The sequence below is a fragment of the Myiozetetes cayanensis genome, unplaced genomic scaffold (genome assembly GCF_022539395.1).
Source record: "Myiozetetes cayanensis isolate MyiCay16 unplaced genomic scaffold, myiCay2020 scf39, whole genome shotgun sequence".
NCBI lineage: Eukaryota > Metazoa > Chordata > Aves > Passeriformes > Tyrannidae > Myiozetetes > Myiozetetes cayanensis.
Window position 1 is genome coordinate 622,434 of NW_026087620.1, and position 15,947 is coordinate 638,380.

General features: G+C 43.9%; 1 protein-coding gene across 4 annotated transcripts; it reads left to right on the forward strand.

The window, feature by feature from the left end:
* The first annotated feature begins 4,503 nt into the window (after positions 1-4,503).
* On the forward strand, positions 4,504-15,934 carry TSEN2 (tRNA splicing endonuclease subunit 2). 4 transcript variants are annotated; one of them, XM_050328311.1, is made up of 12 exons: positions 4,504-4,540; positions 5,543-5,738; positions 6,527-6,608; positions 7,229-7,265; positions 9,046-9,580; positions 9,698-9,775; positions 10,313-10,363; positions 10,983-11,121; positions 11,888-11,924; positions 12,561-12,672; positions 13,054-13,143; positions 14,024-15,934. In XM_050328311.1, the coding sequence occupies exons 2-12, from the start codon at positions 5,565-5,567 to the stop codon at positions 14,066-14,068; spliced, it is 1,380 nt and encodes a 459-aa protein (XP_050184268.1). In that variant the 5' UTR covers positions 4,504-4,540; positions 5,543-5,564; the 3' UTR covers positions 14,069-15,934. The 4 variants fall into 4 exon arrangements, with proteins under 4 accessions (XP_050184268.1, XP_050184267.1, XP_050184269.1 ...); XM_050328310.1 differs by lacking the exon at positions 14,024-15,934 and adding an exon at positions 13,608-13,920; XM_050328312.1 differs by lacking the exon at positions 14,024-15,934 and adding an exon at positions 13,608-13,920 and having other exon boundaries at positions 9,070-9,580.
* The last annotated feature ends 13 nt before the right edge of the window (positions 15,935-15,947 follow it).

Here is a 15,947-nt window from a genome sequence, read left to right on the forward strand (position 1 = left end):
GACTTCTCGTTTTTTTGGTCTCCTGTGAAAACCATCTGAAACTAAGCAGAAACTAACCTTGATTTATTTCTTTAATAAACAAAATTAAGATACTGCATATTAGTAAAAATGAAAAGTATTCCCTAGTTGTTTTTTTTTTTAAGTTTCCAAAAACAGTCCCATATCTCTGTCAAAGTTAATGTAACCAGAATTTCCCTGGGAATTGCTGTCAGTCTGGGGAAACTGGAACTCGCTAATGTAAATAACTACAGTCCATCTTCCCACTACTGTCCAAATCACCTTGTGAGAAACAAAAGGGCTTTATTTTAAAAGGAGAGTGAGCTCATGTTTCTTCTGTTCTTATATACTGGTATGGGATAAGAAAACTTCACAGGCACATTCTGTCGAAACCAGAGACAGAAATTATTATAATGACAAATCATTACTTGAATTTTATGAGATTCTATGCAAAACCTTTTTTTCTTGGCACGGATTCCAAAATAAAGACACTACAAGAATAGATTCTTTTATGATTTTTTGACTAACTTGCTTGAAAGTGCTACATGGGCAAAAAGTTTTACAAGCTGACATTTCTGTTTCTTTTAATAAGCCTAAGCATGTAAAATATGTATTTCAAGAGTACCTGGCCTGTATGTTTTGGCTGAGATAGGACTGGGAATTAACTTCCCAACTCCCAATAAAAATCCCTAAGCATCCAGGAAACAACCACCTTGGATAACAAAATTCCCTGCATATGGCAACTTAATTTTATGAAGTAGAATCTCCATAGCATGACAATTGGTTAATATTAGTTGTTAAATATTAGTTAATGTAATATTAAATGGACTCCTACTCTATAAATGGAGTGTTTCATACAAATAATTCCAGATGAACTCTGCAGTGTAACAGTCACTGTGGAAGGACACAAACCACAGAGAGGCTGAGAGCACACAGCTGTAAATGTTATGCAGATTTGAAAGGAAATTACCACGTGTGTGGTCACAGGAGCAGTTTAATAAGCCTGGCAGGGAAAGCATGTCTTGCCACTGTAACTGGTTTTCAGCTCTGCTCCTCCACCACTGCCTGAGAAATCCCATAACAAGGCAGAGCAGAAGCATTTTCCTCCTGGAAGGACATTGTCAGTTCACAGGGTTTCCTATGGATGCACTCGTGTCCCAGGTGGGACTGTGCTATAGAATGAACATCTATACCCATATAGCACGGGACTTCCAGAGGTGCCAACATAAACAGAGGGACACAGGCAGACAACACCACTGAAAATCAGGCAGCAAAGGCAGTGTCAGAGCTGAAGGCAAGGCATTTCTAGAACTGAAGGGTTACAACCATCATGAGTCATATTAGGCTTGTCAGAAATCTGACATTGGTTTGGACCTTGATTTAATAATGCAGTGATTCAGCTGAGTTTCAAGAAATAGTAAGCAACTGTAAATTCTCGTTAGAGCAATGAATCAGCCAGAGACAACACAGAACAGTGAAGACTGTTACAGGGATGGAAAGCTGAAGGAGGACTAGACAGAGGCTGCAGGTGTTCACCTCTGCAGGGCAGCACTGAGCCCGGATTCTCTGCCGCACTGCAGAGAGCAGCAGAGAGCAGCAGCGCTCCCGGAAGGAAAAACAGACCCTGAAAACTCCAGGAAAGGAATCTCCAGGGCTTTTAGTGCAGTCCTCTGTCTCGAGGCAGGATTAACTTTATTTGTAGTGTTCCTGGAAGATGTTTGTCTAACCTGTTCTTAAAATTCCCAGTGATGGGCATGATAGACCCCTCAGTGTCATCCTCACCTCACAGGTACAATATTATTTTGCAGTGTGACCCTCTTGCTCCTCCTGTACCCCAGTGGTCATGCAGAACAATGCATGTTCCTGCAATGGTCTCTTTTGCCCATTTTACCATTTCTGGACTGAGTTATTTCAGATCACTCTGCCCTTGGCTCCTGGCAGCAGTGTGATATTCCTGCCTCTCTGTGATTCACTCTGACCTTGAGGGTTGCTGTTCAGAGCCTCTCATTTAGGTGCTGCCCAAACGCTGGCTCATCATAACAAGAGAGCTGCAGACATTTGAAGTGTCTGTACAATTATCGGTATTCTGAAAGAAACGTGGTGTGACTCATCCAAGGGAGCTTGTCCTTCAGACAGCAAGTGCTGGCTGCAGCACAGCCCGGGCTTATCATCAGGAATGGGAGCAGATCTTGGGTTGAAGAGATAGGGGAGTGATTAGTTAATTGAGTGACTGGCTTGTGCTGGGGTCCCTCTCAAGGCTTGTTCAGAGACAAGGAGATGTGAAGGAAAAACCTGCAGCTCTTTGTGTTTTGTCTCCTTCTCACTGCAATGCACATCTGGGGGTAATGTCTGCACGAGAAGAAAACACAGATATATCCAGCACAGATAAACCCCCCTGCCACTGAAACGAGGCTTGATTTGACAAAGTTAGAAGCAATTTTGAATCAGTAAGAGCTTTGATGCTGATTCAAAGAAATCCTTGAACCATATGTAAAGCACACTTTTATTACGGCCGGGGAGATGCAGGGGGGTTGCCCCCCGTGCATTCCACCGAGTAAAGGAACACAACAGCTTTTTATACATTTAAAGGAGTGAGTTTCAAAATTATCTATCACATACACTCTTTACAAAGTCTGCCTTATCTAAATAGACATTTGGTTACCTAACTCCTATTCTTACTACTATAGAGTAGTTACATAAGGTTTTATCACTTCTATCAGCTTAGGTTTCCCCACCCCTCTTCTGTCTCCCTTGCAATGCTCCATGCTAGAAGTCCTTCCTGCCTTCCCTGACAGTCCCTTTTGTTTACGTAAGTTAGCTTTATCTTAATTATCCACAGTTTGGGCAGCAACCTTCTTTCAAGCAGTTACAATTTTGCAAAGTCACATTTAACATCATAGGTAAATTATACTAATATAACAAAATTTTTATTGTATTTTAACTCGCCTTTATTTCAATGCTGGCTTTCATCTTGTTACCCGGAACATTTTAACACCGGGTATTTTAATAAGAATGAGCCTGAAGTTATCAGAGCGTTTCTCTGTACTTTGGTGACAGGAACACAACAGGCCCCTCTGTGGTTTAGCTTCAACACTTTGTGTATGAACCAGCATTCAAAATAAATTAACATCTTGAGTTGGCATAGAAAGGGAACCTCTGTAGGCACCAGCTGTAAGAACACAAGCTTAGCATTCTCATTTCTCTGCGCTGCATTCCCTGTGTGGCCTCGAAACCATTATTCCCTGCCCCACGGCTCATCAGTCTGCCCGTGAAACGGGAGATAAAACACCTCACGAGAACGACGTGTTCTTCACAACTTTTCACCAGTGAGCTCACCGATCTCTCTCGCTGGGGAATCAGAATTCTCTACTGAGAGTCTGCGTCCCTGTGATATAAGTTACTTTTTCTCTGGAATTTTGAAGACGGCAAAAATACCTGCAGGACAAAGAAATATAGCAAGAGATTTTTATTGCAGTGCTGAGTACCCATTTCCAGCGCTGGGTGCACCTTTGAATCAAACAAAGAGCACACCGCTGTTTGAAAACCGCGCTTTTTGTACCCTTTGATATCAGTTGTTGAATATTCATTTTACTGTCCGCTTGTTGCCTTAAAAGGTAATTTCTCTGCTTTGGAAGTGGGTGTTATCTTTAGCCTGGTTGTAACATACCTCCCCTGGGCTCGTACAGGGGGGTCTTGCATCATCCTCACATTGCAAGGCATGGAGGGTCTCTCTGTGTATCCACATGGCACAGAGGAATACATTTTTATTCATAATTTGTTCCCTGTTCCCGGCCGCGAAAGATTCCCTGGTGAGAGGTCCAGATAGGACCCTTCACCTTACAGTCTCCACGGTACGCCTATAAGTTAGTAAATATACAGAAATAGTTCTTTTGTTAGTACCCCCTGTTCATTTTAATTTGCTTGGAATAAAATCAGTTCCTCAATTTTTCACACCTGGAGCCAAACCGGCTCGATCCTCTTTGTGGCACCCCAAAACAAGAGAGCAGCTGTACTGTGGGTTTGACGGGCAAAAGGCTCACTCAAGCCGCGAATCCAAAACAGAAGGCAGGAATGTCTGCCCCGAAAAAAAAAAAAAAAAAAAACCTGGCATTGCACTCAGGTACCTCGCTTTTGTAACGACACGAGCAGGTCTAGCCAGGGTTGCGTCGTCCCGGCTTGCCTGGCCGAGCCACAGCCGGCGACAGGCGCTGTCAGGGAGCCGAACCCCCCGCGCTGCGGGGCGGGGGACACCGGACGACCCCGGCCGCGGGACCCCGCCTGGAGCAGCTCGACGCCCCTGGCCAGGGGCGTCGAGCTGCTCCAGGCGGGGTCCCGCGGCCGGGCTCGTCCGCCCCTCACGGCTGAGCCCCCTCCTCGTCCGCCCCTCACGGCTGAGCCCCCTCCTCGTCCGCCCCTCACGGCTGAGCCCCCTCCTCGTCCGCCCCTCATGGCGGGGCCCCCTCCCGGTCCCCTCAGCGGGGCCGCGCTCGGTGCGCACGCGCGGCGGGGGCGGGGCCGGCGGGCCGTGGAGCGGCGGGTCCGGGTGCGTGAGGGGAGAGGGGAAAGGGGCGTGAGGGGGGGAATGGGATCCTTTGGGATTCCTTTGGGATTCCTTGGGATTCCCGTCCCGCTGCGGCCCCGCCCTCAGTCAGGGGAATGTGCGGGTTTGGGGGGGACCCCACGGGCACCGTCTGGAACGACCGCGGCCCTGCCCAGACACCCCCCCCCCCTCAGTCCCACCGTGTCCCCTCAGAGTGCGCCCTGCGCTGTGCTCGAACACTTTAATGTGCATTCAGTCTGTGTTCAGTAAATTTGTGCGCTGTGGTTTCTGCTCGTTCCTCTGCTTTGTTCCCGGAGGGCTCGCAGCGTTAACAGAAACTCACTGCTTACGTACTGAAGTTCCCTTTGTAATCTCTTTCCTCTGTGGCCTTCAAGAAACCTACAAATTGACGAATACGTGAAGATGCATGCACAAATTTATACATTTATTGATATATAAATTTATTAATATGTAAATTTATTTTAAATATTTTATTAAAAATTATTTTGTATAAATTTAATTTTATATATTATGTATTTATTTTATATAACTTTCCATATAAATTCATGTGAAATTTTATGTATTTATATAAATATTTATATAAAATTTTATTTTATGTATTTATACTAAAATGTGTTTATATAAAATTATTTTATGTATTTATGTATAAATTTATTTTATATAAATTATTAAACTTCATAAATACAAATTAGTACGTAATATACAGGTGTACGCTTATAAATTTTTAAAAAAATTATAAATCTTTCATTTGGAAGTTCTCTTCATAAACTGTTGGCTGAGAACCGTCCCAGCCTGGTCTAGGGAGACAGATGAACAGAGAACACCAGCAGATCAGTGCCTGTGTTTGTGTGGTAAAAGAGTTTCAGGATTAAACTTCTATTATGGTGGAGGATTCATTGATAATTTGTTATTGCCAAAGGGATGTTGCTGAGATACAGAAAAACGCTAAACCTAAACACTGAATCTTTTCTTTCCACATTTTAGGAGGCAATATTAACATCAGGAAATGGCAGAAGCAGTTTTTCACCCCCCAAGAAGGAAAAGAAGAGTTTTTGAGTCCTACGAGGGTCCTTTCCCTGTGGATGTGGGTGGGAAGGATTTCAGAATGTGCCAGGCTGAAATCATCAACAACCACGTGATTGTGAGGAACCCAGAGGACATTGAACAGCTCTATAACAAGGTGCTGCACCCTCTTTGCACAGTATTTTTAGTGTTTTAATGCAGGTAAAGCGTAGTACTGCTTAAAATCTGCTGCCTTTATGGTTTCCTGCACCTTCAGCCTCGTGTGATTCTTTGTATCTCACTTCTCTCCTGAAATCAGTACAAAACGTTTATTCTGGGTCAAATGTGAATAGTGTTTCTTATATTCAAGCCAATAAGTTTTTTGAATGAATTGACACAGTGACCTAAAAGACAGCTGCAAAGCCTTCATGTTTGTTACTGTCTCCTTTCAACTTTTTATGTAACTTCTCAAAAGTTACTTTCTTGTGTTTAAAGCCCAGGAGGTTGGAATATTAACATTTTATAAAGGCTTCTGTAATTATTTTAGCTTCAGATTTATTCCTGTGTAAAATAAGCCACGTTACTCCTTTATGCCCGAGCGCCATTTCAGCACCCTTCTCGTGCAGTGGTATCTCTTTGGTTTCTATTGTCACAGCGCCAGGACACAGGCGGTGTCTCCTGTGGTTGTTTCCAAATGTCTATTTGGAGATGTTGCCTGACAAATCTTTAGGATTGAGGAGAAGGCCAGACACCCTCCCAGTTAAACCAGCACACCTGGGTAGATCTCTGAGTGCAGGGCTTTATGCTGACCATTTACCAGCAGATAAACAAGTTCTGGGCAGAGCTTAAATGCTGCTGAATTTTAGATGTGTTTCAGCTGATCTTGGCAGTCCACATATTGCAATTTGAAAATAAATTCATTTCTTTGTTAAGACATAATGAGGATATTTTTCCTTCCTTTTGCAGGGCTATTTTGGGAAAGGGATCCTTTCAAGAAGTCGGCCGGTGTTCAGCATTTCAGACCCCCTGCTGGTTGCTAAGTGGCAAGGTAAATGTCCTCTGATGGTTCTTCCACTTGTCTTCACTGTGTCCGATGGAGGATCTGTCTTCCCTCTCAGTGCTTGGGGAATGCCTGGGAAACACCCAGGAATGGAAAATGTGCCACAGCTCCTCAGTGCATTGTCCTTGCCTTCCCGGGGTGTTCTTAGGAAGTCTGTAATAAAGGGATCCTTGGACTTCTCTTCAGATAACTCTCCAGTTTTTTTGACCTTAATCTCTAGGTTTTAGTGTCCATGGAATCACAAGGGAAGGATATGTGAGGTTTTTAATCTGCTTGTAGCCAATTACACCCAGCCTGCCCTTGGTTGTTTATATTGTCATTCTTTGCTCATCTTTCAGTTAAGTCTCAATGGACATCACTGGATTTTATCATATCCCCTCATCATTGTCTTTTTATGGGCTGGATAAAAAAGGTGTATTTAGTTGTTCCCTTGTGCAGGCTGATACCTCTGCACCTTTCCTGGTTCTGCTGGGTCCTTGAACACAAGTGGGACCAAAATGGCTTTGAAGGATGGGGGTAACTGTCAGGCTGCAGATCAGCCCAGTGACCAAACCCTCACAAAAACATCTTCATATTGATGAAACAATGTGTGGTTTTTCTTTGTACAGGTGTCAACACAAACATGCCTATAATTACATCTCAAAAGTAAGTTAATTTGCTTTGACTTATTCTTGGTGCTTTGAGGAAACATATTATTCTGGTTTATATTTTTTCCTTCTGGTTTTCGGGTTGTTGGCTGTATAAGTAATGATTTGCTTCTATTTCTTTTCTCATTATTTCATTTATAAATCACATTACAAGAACTGGAAATAGAGTAGGGGATAATCAGTGGTTTTTTTCATGTAATCTTGCAGGTATTGATTGCTGAATAGAGGCCAAGACTGAGTGCATGCATAGTAGGATGGGTGATTAATCATAATAATCAAAATAAACTTGTTTCTTAGCTGAGGAGGGCAAAAACAAGTTTCTGGGGCAAGCTCTTTAAAACAACTTCCATTTCCTTAAGGAATTGCTATAGCATAGACTGAAGCAGCTCTTGAATTTTTATAATGTACTAATATTTTACTTTTTTGATACAAATTATCAATTAACATTGCTGGTTTGTACACTTAGCAAAACAGTGTTGGACCACATTTTTATTTTGCTTAAATGGTATATGAACTATTAAACATGTGCAGGGGGGTTACTCAGTTTGTTTCAATCTTATGATAACTTCAAAAAAATTACTTAGATTTGAAAGTTATGCTCCTTCAGTCCTCAGTTTTAGATAAGAAAACCAGTATCAATATTAGTGCTAGTGCTAGTACAGTTACTGGTGCTCACAGAAATACTTGCCATTCTTCTTAGTCTGTCTTGTGCCAGCTTTATGTGCCAGCTGTGGCTGAGCATCAGTGACAGTGGGATTATATTGGTGCACAAAAGGCTTCCTGACCTGTTCCAGTAGAAATCTGAAGTGCAGATTACGTGGTCATTAATCACAGGAGCACGGGCAGTCTCTTTTCTGTGACAAAGGGGACAGCACTGGATTGTACAGCTTTGTTATGAGGCTTCCCAGGAACTTGTGTTTGTGTTGACACATGAAAGTTGCATTAAATGCTTTTTGTAGTTCTTCATTACCTGGTCTGGAATTGCTGATCAGGATTTTGTTCTGGGAAGTGAAGAATATTGTCCTGGAGTTGTCCAGGTTTGAGGAAAGACAGATGCTCTCAGGTCCCTGCAGCTGCACAGAGGGAAGATTCATGTCTTCAACTGCATATTAATGTTATTTTCCAAGAGAAATAGCAGGAAGGGCACTAAAAACTGTATCATAATTGAGAAATATTAGACATATTTACATCTTTCAGCTACTGTCTTACTGATAGGGTTCTTGTTATTTCTCAGGGATGTAACTCTGAGGTTTTTGGTTAAAAAAGGTAGCTTCTGCTTGAGATTTTTACCCTGATGTTCTTGCTATGCCATTGCTTTTTGAAAGGTACTTAGAACAGAGTTTTGAAGCTACTGCTCTCAGTTGTTGTCTGTAAAACAGATGAAGTGGGTGAGAGCTCTGCATGCTAAGTCTTATTGCTTATTTTAATCCTGCAAGCTCTGGTACCAGGATGTTTTTGGGGGGATTCAGGTTTAGGGCTCCCATGGGAGAAGGGACTTTTTGCCTGGTGAAGTTTTTTGCTTCTTGAAACTCCACAGTCCCTTGTGCAGGGCCCAGCAGTGGTGTTTGGGCCACACAAATTAAAGGGGCAAAACCCGAGGAGGGGAAGAATCCTGATGTTCAGTGGTGTCACCTCCAGACCCCTAAAATCTGGAGCCCCATTGCATTGGGCACACTTGTGTTTGCACAGCAGCTGTTGGAGTGTGTCCAGCTTTGCTTGGGAGCTGTGCTGGATGCTTTGCTTTCAAAATGTGAATTAAAGGATGCAGTGCCCTGCAGGTTCTCCTGTCTCCTGTTCCCCAGGTACCAGCGCCGTGTGCAGTGGGCCAGGAGTGTTCTGCAAGAGCAAGGCCTTGATGACTGCTCAGTTACCCAGATCCTCGAAAATTACACCAAACCTCTGGAGCTGACACAGCCTGGAGCTGAACAAACTGCTAATAACAGGATGGGCCCAAATACAGAAAATACTGAACTTTCCAGCCAGTCTCGTGCAGATCCTGGTAGTGCAGGAGCCCTGAGTCCCGAGGATCAGAATGGGGGCTCCGGGAAAGCCTGTTTGGAAGGAGATGCAGGAATGGGCCCTGTGTGTGGCTGTGAGCAGCAGGAACAAGGTGACTCCAGAGGGCTGCAGGAAGGGTCCTGCCAGAAGGGTGGTGCTGCTGTGCTCGGTGGCTGTGAGGGCAAGCAGAGCCCTGAGCAAAGGGCTGGGCAGGGGGGCGAGGCAAAGCAAAATGCTCCAGAATATGTGTTGGTGCAAGAGGAAGAAGAAGGGAGCTCATGTCCTGAAGATGACTCTGCTTCTTTACAAGGAAATGTAAGGAAAATGAGTATCCCGATCTTTTAGAAAATCTCTAGCATGAGTGCTGTTTTCAGAATTCAGTGTTTTTTCCTGTTAAAAGTTTTAGTAATACAGTAGTTTTTTCTCTTATAGCTTGTCAAAAAGGAGAAACTGGTGTGCAGAAAAAATCCATTTAGGATTTTTGAGTATTTACAGCTCAGTTTGGAAGAGGTATGTTCCAAGTACAAGTTGGTTTGCTTTTAATCTGAAAAAGTAGACATTAGTCTATGTTACAGCATAATTTAATACCTGTTTCTAAAGTACAGGGCTCTCCTGTGTCTCCTAAGGATTTGGATTGTCTTAGTCATTAAACTTCTTTTTAATAACCTGCAAGAATTACATGATATGGTTAAACATATTTAGGGTCCAATCCCATTTGCTTTAGATGAATAATTCCACTGGCAGAGAGACCAGTGATTTAAGTATAGAAATACCAGGAATATTACATTTGTATAAATCCTGCTTCAGCTGTGCTGCCTCTAAATAGATTAGATTTAACACCAGGCCCCCAGGAACGTGCAGCACGGGCAGGGATGGTTTGTAGATCGTAGATTTTTCTGTGTCTGTTGAAATGTGAAGGTCATGAACACAAGTCTTGTGACATGAGGACTCTTGTACAAAATTAATTTGAGCCTTTGTTCTTGCATGAAACATAAGCCACAGGAAGAAACTAGATATTACTTAAACTTACTCTGTTTACTTTTCCAGGCTTTTTTCTTGGTCTATGCTCTGGGATGTTTAAGTATTTATTATGGTGAGGTAAGAGATTGGATTAATTTTGGGTTACTGGGGATACCATTAGTCTGGATACAGTTTGGTCTGAAATTTTTACTTAATATAGCAGTAATTAATGCTGTGAATTCTGGAGGAGGAAATACCAAACAGAGTAATTGGGAAGTTCTTCTTGTAGGTAATGGTATTTCTGTTTAGGAAACACTGGTCTGAAAGTTTTCAGTTTAGCAAGACAAACATAATTAAGCAGAGGAAGGCTTTTTGTTATAGTTTAGGCAGGAAACATGGGAAGGGCAAATAAGGGAGAAGCAATACAGTGAATAGTCTTACCTGAGCTGGCAACACTCCTTGGAGTTTTGAGCATTAATCTCCAAGTATAACAAGCTATGGTTAATGTCGTGGCAAAATAACTGAAACCTGGGCTTCTGGTTTGAGGTTGATCAGCCTTTCCTTTAGGAAAGGGCCTTGTGGGACTGATTGTGAAGTGCTAAAAAGGCCCACTAACCCACTAAGCAGAACAGCAGGTTTGTAGCAGCCTGTGCTCCGGGGCTCCGTGTGTCCCTGGGGCAGTGCCCGCACTGCGGGTCTGGCTGTGCCGGTGTTGGTGTGTGCCCTGCAGCCCCCGTGCCCTGTGTGTGCCCTGCAGGAGCCCCTGAGCATCCTGAAGCTGTGGCAGGTGTTCAGCGAGGTGAAGCCTGATTTCAAGACCACCTACATGGCCTATCACTATTTCCGCAGCCGGGGCTGGGTGCCCAAGGTGGGGCTCAAGTACGGGACCGACTTGCGTGAGTGCCTCCTGGAGCATCTGCTCTCGCTTCTCCTCGGGCAGGGCAGGGCTGCAGTGCCACGGAGGAGCTCGGGGACTGCAGCAGCCTTTGCTGCTTGCCCTTGGCAAAAGCTGGTTTGGGCTGGCTGTGGCTTGGCAGTAAGTTGGGGTGTGGGGGGAAAATCCCATCCCACAGTCAGTAGCTGACAAGGCAGCTTCAGAGGCCTGTTGTTTGCCTTCATGAGGTTAATAATTCCTGCAGGATTTCACTGGAATTCCCTTCCCAAGTGCCTCCATCCCCTTCTGCAGTGTCAACATGACAGTCCCTAGAATAACAGGTTGGAATCCAGATCCAGATTCACAAAGTCCATGGATCTCATTCATCCCAGTTAACAGAAGCTGGACTTGTGCTGAACTTACTGCTAAGACTGTTTCTCTGGGTGGTTTTTCTTGGGGCTTTTTTTGGGTAGAGGGAGAAGGGACTTGTTTCTTTGTTAATGGTTGGGGTTTTAAGCTTACAGAAATGATTAGTAATGCCCAAAATCCCTTGCTAAGTAGTTCAAGAACTACATTTAGCTCATGTCCACACAAGCAGTACAGTAAAGCCTGTCATTAGAGGAGAATGTGCATTAAGGGAGGTATTTTTTAAAAGTCATGGAATGAAGTGCTACTCATCCCTTTGCTGACAGGGAAAGCTGTGTAAGAAAAGCTCTGCTAGTTAAAGAAAGTCCCCTCTTACAGCCCTCTCACAATTATCAGACTAAGGTGTATCTCTTCCATTTCAGTGCTGTATCGAAAAGGCCCCCCCTTCTATCATGCCAGGTTTGACATTCATGTTTCTGTCAAATTTCTTTGTTTCAAACTACATTTCTTTCACACATTCTCACTGCTTAAGTACATGTTCATCAGTCAAAATACATTTCTGGATGTATTCATACTGGGAATGTGAAAATCCTTTTAGCAGAGATACTAAATGACACAATTTAATTGAATTTAACTAACAGCCATTAAAAATTAGAGGCTGCAGTGAGCATATTTAACACTTTTCTGATGAATGCACTCAGGAAAGTAACTTGATTTATAAGTAAATAAGTAAAACTGACTTTGGAAAATGTATGGTATAGATAACTCACGTAATTTGGGAGAAGAAATTTTAAAGGGATGATAATTGTCTGTGTTCATTAGCTAGTGAGGTAAAATAAATTGGTTAAAAATGTCAGCCTGGCATTCATTAGAGAATGCTCCAAACATCAGGGTGGGGAGGGCAGGTGGCACTGGGCATATTCCCACCTTCATTGTTTCTTCTCTTTTCCTTGTGGAAAGAGACTGAAGTGTCACAGTTTGCTGCCTCCACGCTGGCATATTGTTTAACACCAGTTTTTAGCCTCTAGTTCTAAAGTTGTCTTGCTAAAATGGTAATTTGTCTGAGTGGGCTGTGCTGTGTGCTCTGCTGTGCAGTTACTCTGTCCTTGCTGAGCTGGTGGATGATGATTTCCAGGGATCTCTGCGCAGACCTCTCAGCTGGATGTCCCTGTCTGGGCTCAACAGGACAACTGCTAATGCTTCCAAGGTCAGTGCTGTAAACTGCTTTAACGTACAAATGGACAGGTGAGCTCCCAGGAGCAGGAGTGAGGCTGGGAAGAGAATCCTCCTGCTGAACAACATGTTGAGTTGCCAGTGGGGACACAAGTTTCTTTGGTGAATATCCTGGTGAATTCTGTGAAGCTTATTAACGTTCTGGTGCTTGAAGGAGTGTTAAAAGCTGTGTGAGGAACAAAAGGAAGACCTGAGGGCACTTGTTTCCTGATGCCACTTGTGTTTTTAAAGCCCCCTCCATCTACCAGGATTTCCTTTTGAACAGAGCAGCTTGCTTTCCTCTGTGCTAGAGCTTCAAGCCCAGTGCTTCCATAATCCCTCTGAATCCATGTGTGTGTTTGCTGCTTGCCAACAGGAGCTGATGCTCTGCTATTTGATTAAACCCTCTGACATGACTGCAGAGGAGATGTCGAGCCCAGAGTGTATGAAGAGGATCAGGGTCCAGGTGAGTGGTTCCTGCTCTCTGTGCCACGGGTGGCTTTGCCATGGAGCAGCTGCACAGCTGCTTGGAAGAACTGTCCCTGCCTCTCTGCCTCGATTTGGAGTTTTTCAAGCACAGCTGCAATAAAATAATTAGATTGCTTCATGCCCCAGGGCATGAGATGTGCATTGCAGCCTCTCTAAAAACTTCACATCTTCTGATCTAAAGTTGAATGTTGCTGTTAGTCTCAATGGAAGCATTTGCATGTGGAAATGGGGGTGACTGTGGAGACTGTAAGGTTAATATATGTTCAAAAATGGAGGGAGAAATACATGTGAGACCAGCTCATGTCAGGAAGAAACACAGCCATCTACTAAAATTTCTCAGTGGTCACACAATATTCATCAATTTTAGAGACCTAATTCCCATCCCTCACTGGTTACCTGTAGCTTTGGGGGTTTTCCATAACAATCCCGGTTTTATTTCAGGAACTGATTGTCAGTCGTTGGGTTTCTTCCCGTGAGCGCAGTGAGCAAGATGAAGCCTAACTGACTGCACAGGAAAAACTCACTTTTTTAAACCCACTTGTTGTTTTTTTCCCTGATCTGACGATGACCCATTGCCTCAGAACAGCTCCTGTCAACACACAGCTGGTTTGTGTAAATGCTGTCTGAAGTGAGGTGTGTTGTTGTACTGGAAAACATCACTGAGCTACAGTGATGCACATGAGGGGAGGGAAAATTCAAGCGGTGTTCCAGTTCAAAACAGAAAATGAAAATAAAACATGGAAGTATAAAATGAGTGGTGGCTACGCTGCAGCAATTAGTAACGTATAACTTTTTCAATATTAATATTTGTTGCTATTTTAAATGTTAATATTAAATAATTTTTACTTCTCTGGCAGGTGCAGGCATTAGTGCTGAATGGACAACTATGGTCTGGCTCCTGAATGTCTGCCAAGTGCCTGAGCAATGAGGGATGGGACAGTTTTCTGGGAATACCTGTTCAGAGTTGGGAATTGTAAGGCTCAGCACATTGTAAGCCCTTCAGAAATGAGGGCTTAAACTTGATGGTCTTCAAATTGAGTGGTTAAAACCCATCAGTAATTACAGTGAATCAAATAACCTTTTAGAGTATCAGTGGTAACTTTCCTCAGCCAAAACCTGACTTCATAGCCTTGAGGAAACGGCACAAATTTGGATTTGGGGAGAGATTTGGTTGTTGCAGTATTGATTATTGTGACATGTTGTGGTTGGGTGCCTGGACCCTGGGATTCAGTGCCTTACTTGCACAATCAAAGCTCAGAACTGAGGAACTCTTCCCAGAATGTGCAGGGATTTTAGTGAATTCTGTGGGTTAAGCACCTAACAGCAAAGGGAGGTGTTGGGCACCTTTCTCCATCTGGGTAAGATGTAGGGGCCTCGTCCTGCCCCGTGCCAGCCAGATGCCCAGCCCAGCTGAGGCCCTTCCTTCCCTTGAGGATGAGTCACCGTGCAGAAAATAACCCAGCTTTGCTGACACTGAGAGGAACTCAGTGCCTCTAGCTTGGCAAGTGTGAGTCCCACATTCATCACTGCTTTTATCCCTTTTACCCAGAAGCCACAACGCTTTATACATTTATTTTTGTTCCTGTGGCACTCTCTCTGTCCTGGCCTGTGGTATCATACAGCAGATGAGGATAAACTGCAGTTTGGATGGAGTGAGGAACAGGACAGTGCTGAGCTTTGCTACAATAGTGCCTGCTGGTTTCTAACTTTTTTTCTTGCAAGATTTAATCAGCTGGGATGCAGGTTGCTAACGTTGATGTTTACTATTGCTAAGCCACATTAGGAAAACAAACCAACCACCCAACACAGCAGGTCCTGAGCTGCTTTCAAGCAGAGCCAGGAGGTTTCAGTATCAACTGTGCTGCATTTTAAGTCTTGCTGCTTCATTCAGGCATTTTAATTCCATCTGGGCTTCCCTTTTTCACCCTGCTGTTCAGGTTTTGTGAGAACACATCTGCTACAACAGTGAGGACACAGCAGAGCTGGTGACAGTGACACTCTGCTGTTTTCACTCCCTGTAAAAGGGGTTTGGGACCTTTTCCTTGCCTGGTAAAAATCGTGTCACCTCGGTCTGTTCCCACCAGGCACAACCCCACAATCATGTTTATTTGGGCACTTTAGGTTGTAGAGCCATGTCATGAATGCAGGAAACTACAGGCACCTCAAGGTGGCAGATCTTCCTGTCTTTGCTTTCATTTAATCTGACTCCCACTGGAAGGATGGCAAATGAAATGTTAATTGTACAGAAGTTTTTCCAAGCTGAACAGGTGTGGAGGTGTTGGGTGTAGGGTCAAGGTGTTTTATTTCGAGCAGCAGAGGACTACTTCACGTTTCAGTGCAGGTGGATCAAATAACTCAGTTGTATCATTTGGCACTGTATTTATCATTCAGCACATAACACACAGGACTGAAATGCAGTGAGGATTCTGCCTCAAACAGGACACCAGGAGTTGTTTGAGCCAGATCCTGGCTGAGGGATTGTGCTGTGCTCTGGGAGGGGGTGGACAGGTCTCCAGCAGCAGCAGGACAGTGCATTTCAAGCTGGGTGTTTCTACTTGTGCTGTGGGTGTTTTCAGGGAGCTGTAACTTCGAGTTTGGCAAGAAGTGGAAGAACATGGAGGGGGAGGCGTGTGAAGTGTGGTGATGGTGGTGTGTGCTGCTGCAGAGCACGGGGGGACAAATTCTGAGAGTCTGGTTATTACAACTACTGACAGATAAGACACTAAATTCCCTCTTAATACCAAGCATCTGCCTTGGTCTGAAGAATAAATGTGCAAAATG

Coding starts and splice junctions, on each gene's coding strand:
- TSEN2 (XM_050328310.1), top strand. CDS start 5,565: ATGGCAGAAGCAGTTTTTCACCCCCCAAGAAGGAAAAGAAGAGTTTTT. Junction 9,776..10,312: donor TACAGCTCAGTTTGGAAGAG/GTATGTTCCAAG, acceptor TTACTTTTCCAG/GCTTTTTTCTTGGTCTATGC. Junction 10,364..10,982: donor TAAGTATTTATTATGGTGAG/GTAAGAGATTGG, acceptor TGTGCCCTGCAG/GAGCCCCTGAGCATCCTGAA.